At 42.4% G+C, this 7,999-nt stretch overlaps 1 protein-coding gene across 1 annotated transcript; it reads left to right on the plus strand.

Moving 5' to 3' along the window:
- Window positions 1–498: 498 nt before the first annotated feature.
- LOC116378258 (LRP chaperone MESD-like) lies at window positions 499–2,277 on the plus strand (the record flags this gene model as incomplete). The annotated part of the gene is made up of 1 exon (XM_031840098.1): window positions 499–2,277. A coding segment is annotated over one exon (291 nt), but the record flags the coding sequence as incomplete, so codon positions are not given.
- Window positions 2,278–7,999: the final 5,722 nt, after the last annotated feature.

Consider the following 7,999-nt stretch of genomic DNA (forward strand, 5'->3'; position numbering starts at 1 on the left):
CATGAATTCATTCCTTTTCTGAATTTTAACTCTTCAAAGACCAGTTTCTTAACATTATGCCACTGTTGTTTTTAATGAAAGACAAAATAAGCATTTTCTATACTAAACACTGTTTTTTTTTTTGTTTTTTTTTCACAGTCTGGGATATGTTAGTGATTAGCAACAATGATTTTGATACATCAAATACAGCAGCAGTGGAAAACATGAACATAGCACAGCCTTATGAAGCAAACATGAGAAATGGTAAAAGAATGCATGATTTTATTAGGGGCACTTAGAGCTTAGTGTCTGTATTTTGGCTACTCTGTTTATTATAGACTCATTTTAGTAGCTGAGAAAAAACGTACAGCCATGTGGACATGTATGCCATATTCATATACAGCCGAAACAATTGAAAAATGAAAAAGCCTAAAATGTCCCTAATGATGCATACAAGTTAATGAAGCCGTTATACACTCACTGAATACAACAGCATCGCCATGAACAGTGAGTGAATGATGTGTCATCCACCTGTCCTGCAGGTTCGTGGTGGGCTCCAACAGGGTGATCTTCATGCTGCGGGACGGCAGTGTGGCCTGGGAGGTCAAAGACTACCTCGTGTCGCAGGAGCGCTGTATGGACGTCACCGTGGAGGGACAGGTGTTCCCCGGGAAGGCTGCCAAGAAAGACGACGCCAAATACAAGCAGCCCAACGAAGTCAACACCAAGAAGAAGAGCAAAAAGAAGGCTGAGACCAAGAAGCCCGACTTAGAGGGGAACAGTGCCAGGCATCTGAAACAGGAGCTGTGATGGAGGCTCAGGTCTCTTTTCTTCTGGCCTTAGACATGCATATTGTGACAACCAGCCTGTCAGCAGTAAGCTGTTGGGGGGGGCTGCAGGGGGAGCAACCCTGACTGGTCCAGCTCTCCCTCATTGGAACATGTTGCAGTGATTAAGTCATGGTTTAACGAGCTCTTTCAATCAATGCTGTATGGGTTCTTCACATATTTTTTGTTGTTCGATTCTCACCTAATGAAAAGCAATGCATTCAGATCTAGTTTGAAAGGTACTTGATTTAAGAGCCGTTCATCAGACCTCCAGGACTGCAAAGTGTTCTGTTGTCTTTGTTCACATCCAGCAGCATTTACAAGTACATTCAAAAGTAGCACCCATATTTTCTGTTTGATTTTTCACTGAATATGAAAATAAAACAATTTTATACAATCATATTGGATTTCTTCAGAAGATATATGCAAAGAAGAACATTTTCATTGATGATGTGGATATTGTGTCAAACAAAAGCATTGTAGATTGAGGTGTGACCAACAGGAAGCAAAATGTCCCCTGATTAAACCCAACACCACTCCCGTTCTGATGGACGACATTGTCATTTCTTCAGACTGCTGACATCAAAGGAGTTCTGCTCAATGCACATTGGTAAGACCCAGAGAGGCCAGTATGTACTACAGTTCATGGAGGGCAGAAATCCAACTTTCTGTATGAAGTCAAACATGTTCACATGAACCAGTTGGAGTGAAACCTTTCCACACGTCATTGAGCTGTTAAAGGGTCAGCACAGAGACATGAAAAGACGACGCTTCCCTCTAGTGGGACCATGCATAGAGCTTAGTTTATGATGCACCTCTGTCCACCAGTAGTGGACAGAGTGGAGTAGTCACTATAACACTGATTGAAAACACAGTGCTCGTTAACACACACTCTTAACTCACAATCAGGTTTCAATGTGAACTTCATGTGTTTTCAAAATTCAGTCCTGATCGTATCTTTCACTGAAACGTCCCTCTGAAACACGATGTAGCAGGCAGTGTATTCAGAGGACTGCAGACAGAACCGTCTCTCTCTGAACCGTCTGCTTTAGTATCTTTCTCTTCAAGGCCCTTTGTATGGAATACAAAAAAATGTAATGCCTTGACAAAACGTAATATATTTTTTCACATATTTTAAATAACATGCTGCGTTTTGTAATTAACAGCCTGAATGCAATATGTAAAACATTTTCCCCCGTCATAATATAGTATGCCATAAAAATACATTATAACTAGCTATTTAATATACTAGTATGACGTCAAAAATGTCAAATTATATTTTGGCAATAAAATGTCAAAAGCATACTATGTAGTAAAACAAACAGCAATATTGAATGTCATGAAATGTAACGGTACAGTATTTAATAAAATAATAAAATACATGCTAAAAATGATCATAGTGAAGTATGTTATAAAGTAAAATTATAGAGTTCAGCATGTGTCATGGCCAGGCCGTGCCTCCTGTTTCCCCTGTGTCCCTCTATTCCTGTGTGTCTCTCTATTCCTGTCTCTTGTGTGTCCCTCTATTCCTGTTTCCTCTGTGTGTCTCTATTCCTGTGTCTCTTGTGTGTCCCTCTATTCCTGTGTGTCCCCCTATTCCTGTTTCCCCTGTGTATCTCTATTCCTGTGTCTCTTGTGTGTCCCTCTATTCCTGTGTCTCTTGTGTGTCCCTCTATTCATGTGTCCCTCTATTCCTGTGTCTCTTGTGTGTCCCTCTATTCCTGTGTCTCTTGTGTGTCCCTCTATTCATGTGTCTCTTGTGTGTCCCTCTATTCATGTGTCTCTTGTGTGTCCCTCTATTCCTCTGTCTCTTGTGTGTCCCTCTATTCCTGTTTCCCCTGTGTGTCCCTCTATTCCTGTGTCTCTTGTGTGTACCTCTTCCGGCATTCCTATAAATAGCTACCTGGCTCATCCCGCTCCGCTCTCGCATTCCACACCCCTCCCAACCCTCTCTTCTCTTCCTGTCTTCTTCGTAGGGTCCCGAGGGGGGTTGTTGTGCCCGGTGGATCCCCAGACGAAGCTCCCCACAACTCATCCGACCTACTACTAGACGAAGTTCATGTCCAAGCCTCGCCCTCCATTCATGTCTCACAAATAAATTCTTAAAGGTATTCCGTTGATGGTGTGGTCCTTTCTCGTGAATGTTGCATATCACTCAATGCCGGTCATCTTATTCCACGAGCGGATGGCTGCCGTCCTCTCATGCGAGCGGTTTGGACTGCTTTGAAACTACTGACATACTAGCCTGACCACATGTATCCGATTGAGAAGGCGATTTGCCTGACTATTTATTTTGTCTTAATCCTTGATTGTTGAGAGGCTTGAAGTGGAATTAATGCGAAGCGCATAAGGCCGCTGCAACGAGCAGCCGGCAACGAGGGACGCAGATGAGGCAGAGGCTGAAAGACTTTCGGCTGCGAGTCATGCATGGATGGTTTGCTGGATTTAGCTGTATGCATGTTGCCGATCAGGTTGAGACAGGTGAAATAATCGGAACAGGGAAATGAGAGGGAGAAGGGTTTTCTTCTCTGCTGAGGAATTGGAGGTCGGCTTGGTTCATTTGCCATCCACTTTGGTTCACACTGGAAACACACAGACACTGGGCTGATGGAGTGTGTGTGAAACAGCAACATGAATATACTAAAGGCAGAGAGACAATAATATTTAAAGAGACAGTAGCAACGCTGTTATTGTGTTGCTACGCTATGGGATAGAATGACCAGCTGATCAGCAGTGAGAAAGGGCTTAGTGGTCATGCTGATATGTGACTGACCTCCACGTGGTGCTGAGAATATAAAGGATACTGGAAATGACAGGGTATGTGAGTCAAACGTCAGCATAAAACACAGTACTTGTATGTTGCTTTGATTGTTCTGCATGAACAAACAAATGTGCGGTTCAGTCACAATGACATTCAGACAAACTGGTCATCATCATTTATTTCTGTACAAAAGTCCTCAAAGAAATTCAAAGTCATGGAGCTTCAATACTTTACAGGCCCAATCCACATATACAACACATCCCTTTGGTGTACACTTAAAACAAGCCAACTTTACCAAGAGTCATATGCATATATGCAGTACGAGTGTCTGATACTAATCTTTTTAAATGGAGCTATAATGGTTTCTTACATACAGGACAGTAATAACATTACAACTCAAAAGATGGCCCTTGTAGATTTTGATCAACTGTGTCTGTACAATAAATAAGTATAAAATATATCTCTTAGCAATCTGTGGATTTTTAAAAACACATTAAACATACAAAACACTAAATTACTGCTACAACCTCCGAAAAAAGACCAGCTATTTCGGCAAAGGGAGGAGAATACTTTTTCTCGCCAGATTGAAACAAAGGTTTCTGTTATTTCTAAATGGGGAAATTGCACATTTAAAGATTGAAAGACTTTTTTATATTCATGGGCTTTTTGCTGGTTCACTCCAAAAATACAGACAGATGGATCACAAACACTGACAGGAGAAAAAACATGGGAGGAAAACAATTATTACAAAAATTACAATATCAAGTAAAAGAATGTTTATCTTTTTGTTTCTTTCTTCTTCTCCTCTATTCTCTCTTCATACAGTTTAGTCAAACAAAGCAGGCATATACCCAAGCAAAGAAACCAACTTCTACATCTGTCACATACGTACCACAGAGACCTGCATGGGAAGGATGCTCAGTGATGCACATACATTAAACATGCATTTGATTAGCAAGCTCACACTTTTCTCTCCCTCTGTTCTCATACAGGCTTTGCATCATAAATCACTTTGCAACCGTATAGCTGACGGTCCATTGGAGAATTAGCCAGTAGTTGTATAAATATCAAACAATCTGACTGGAAAAAGAAACTCTTGGAAATTGTTGTTAAATGATCAACGTAAAGGTGATTAATTGAATAATACGCTTTTTTTTTCATAATATAGATTATCATGAGAAAGGGAACTGGCAAGCCCCGTCGCCTACGAACCGCAATCATACACAACTCTTTGTAATAGCATTTACGTTTCTTTACAATGTGCTGTGCCAATAAAAGAAGTAGTGTGAAAAAAATAAACATCCAGAGAAGGAAAGCTCATAGTTCCACCAAATTCTGTTGCATTTGCCTTTTGCTTTAGTTAGTTTCGACTGGTGTGAAAGCTGTCAGATGGTGCAGACCAAACGGGACTGAAACAGCTTGGACTGAGACTACTTTCTAACTTAAAGACTGAACTTTCATGCTTGAAAACAAATGTTCGGCCATGGACAGATTATGAGACCCCTGTATCCCTGGGCACAGACATGTCAAAGATCTTCCACCCCTCCAACATAAGAGTAACTTATGTTGGAGGGAGACTAACAGCTATGAATGATAAATGGCTGCTTGATTTTTACTTGTGTGTCTTAATACCATTTTGCAGATGAAACAGAACTATCAGAGACTTCTTAGCAGTTATTTGTCTCTTCCTTGCTGTTCTGCAGCCCCCTGACCCCTTTGGACCCTGGGCTTGTGCCTGATATGCTCGCTCAGCATTCCATCCATGATCACAATCTTCCCCTTTTGTTAATATCTTTTTAGTTTCCAGGCATGTATATTGAAGAACTATCCAACTGAAAAGCACTGGCACAAAATCATTTGCAGATTTGTTAATTATAACTTAATCTGGGTGGCATCATGTTTTCTACTCGTACAAAATACTTGTGTACGATTGTCATTGGTAGGAGTTTAGTTAGATACATGTATAACTCCAGCTCTGTGAGCCTCTGTGTAGATTGATTTTGTTGGGACTAAGGGCCTCATTATCTGAACTCAGAAATTTACATTGCTCTATAGTGGTTACAGTCTTACCTCTTCCAGGTAAAGTTGCTCTGCCTTTTCATAAGGGCTCTTGAAAGAGTCAGTTGAGGTGGTTTAGGCATCTGATCTGGGGGTACTTGGTTACATCCAACAAGACAGTGGCCCCAGGACACACCCAGAACATGCTGGCCAGGGAACACTTCAGGGTTACCAGGAAGAGCTGGAGGATGTTGCCGGGGAAGGAAACTCTAGCCTACTTTGCTCCATTGCTCCTAAGTGGTCACAACACTCTCACTCTCCTATTGGCTAACAATACCATCAACTTGCTCATGTCATCCTATTTTTGGAATGGAAAACAGCCATGACTGAGGAGAACTCAAGCCCTCTTTCTTCATACAACTACTTCCACTACTTTTTATGTGAACAAACTAGTGCAACACCATGAACCCATTTGAAGAGAGTGTGCACCATTATTCCCATTTGAACAATTATTGCACCTTAATGCTCTCCAAGACAAGAGGCTTTTTGCCCCATGTTTAAGTAAAGAATAGCTACAAACACTTTTCCTTTAGATGTGGTCAGACAACATTTACAATCTAGTTTGTGTGCAAGTTTAGTCTGGCCTTGTGTCCCCACCAGATGGACGTGAGGAGGCTTGCTGGGTCACAGGGAGTAACATAGGGTCAACATCCCTAGATGCACAAAGGTGGCAAAGTGATAACCAGTTTGCACCACTGTGTCCAAGAGGACCTGCCATTCAAAATCACACAAAGGTGAAATGCTATTATTTTGGAATGGGAGTGAGAGAAAAGCAAGGAGACAGATTCCATCTGGTTGTCTGCCAAAGCAGCAAAACAGGAGGAATAGCCATTCAGGGGAGCTATGGACAATGGGTATGTGCCACAATGTGCTGTTAGAGGATGCTGTCAGACGTCAGCATCCTCCAACAGCATAGTCTCACAGCACCCTCCAACAGTACTGTCTACATTGTCTGACCGCGTCATCTGATATAATCAGTTTGCTTCTTCTCTTTGTAACTATCTCCAAACTGTTAGACGCTCTTTTTCATTCTTTACACAGCTCCTTTTGAGTAAAGTCCATTTCCACATTCGCGTCTTGCCCTCAATGTCAAGGTCTTCACTCTGCCTTCTCATGTGACTGTTCATTTTTTTGTTTGTATGAACTAGTTCATTTCAAGCATAGCTTTACCTCCAAAAAGCTCTTTCTAACGGTGTCATCCAACAGTCATACCAAAGGGTATTGAGTTTTTTGCTGTCACGTCAGAGTGCAATAGCGAAGTCCGTTAGAGGGCAGAATATGTTCAAAATGTTAAAAGGCTGAACTGTCTTTAGTCCTGATTTCTATGCCAAATCTTTATCGGGTGTAGCAAAAGAGTTCATATTTTTGGCTATGTCAGAGAACTAACAAGCCTACTGAACAGCCAAGCTAAGATAGTGTTCAGTCAGAAACAGGACCAATATCGGTTATGTCATTCCCCTTTTGTTATTCCCCTTTTCAACACACCAAATCACATCATTCTTTATCATTGCCAAATCTAGAAAAAACACCACTGATCCTTGACAATGGCTTGGAGCAACTTACTGCAGCGCTGGCAGTGTGTATGTGTATCTGTAAGTTTGTGTCTGTGCATTTTGTGAATGGGGGGATTGGCAATGTGCGTCAGTATCTGGGGGCTTCATAGTCTCTTTGCTGTCCTCCACACTCTGCCTACTTTCATAGCTTCATCTTGTGGACCACAGGGACAGGCAGGACCTGATGGATCTTGGCTCGGTTGGCATCTACCTCCACATGGATCCAGTCAGGGTGGAAGGAGCCCTTGAAGCCAACAAATGCCAGCTTATCTGCAGGAGGACAAATTATATTAAAAGTCAGTGACATCATCAGAGCACCAGAGTGTTTCAGCAATGCCATGCCTCACATTTACTTCTGAACAGCAAAGGGGGGGCTTGCTTCAATTCTGATCAATAGCCTCTGGTTCGGCACACTGGAAGCAGGGGGCTAAAATTGACCCTTGGCTAAGCCCCGCCCATCGCTGCTATTCCGTCAATATGCTACGTTACCATAGAGCCCACACTGTCACTAACTGCACTCCCTGCATATACTGTATATTATCTAGTTTTGGGAAAAACAAGAAAGTTATTTCAGAGCGAAGCATATAATATGCATGTGAATGATACATCCAGGATGTCAAAGTGGGCTACCTGCCCGTCTACCTACCTGCCCGTCTACCTACCTGCCCGTCTACCTACCTGCCTGCCTGTCTACCTACCTGCCCGCCTGTCTACCTACCTGCCTGTCTACCTGCCTGCCTGTCTACCTGCCTGCCTGCCTACCTACTTGCCTGCCTACCTACCCGTCTACCTACCTGCCTGCCTGTCTACCTACCTGCCTG

This window comes from Anarrhichthys ocellatus, unplaced genomic scaffold (assembly GCF_004355925.1).
Source record: "Anarrhichthys ocellatus isolate YVR2014 unplaced genomic scaffold, GSC_Weel_1.0 scaffold2311, whole genome shotgun sequence".
In the NCBI taxonomy this organism is placed as follows: domain Eukaryota; kingdom Metazoa; phylum Chordata; class Actinopteri; order Perciformes; family Anarhichadidae; genus Anarrhichthys; species Anarrhichthys ocellatus.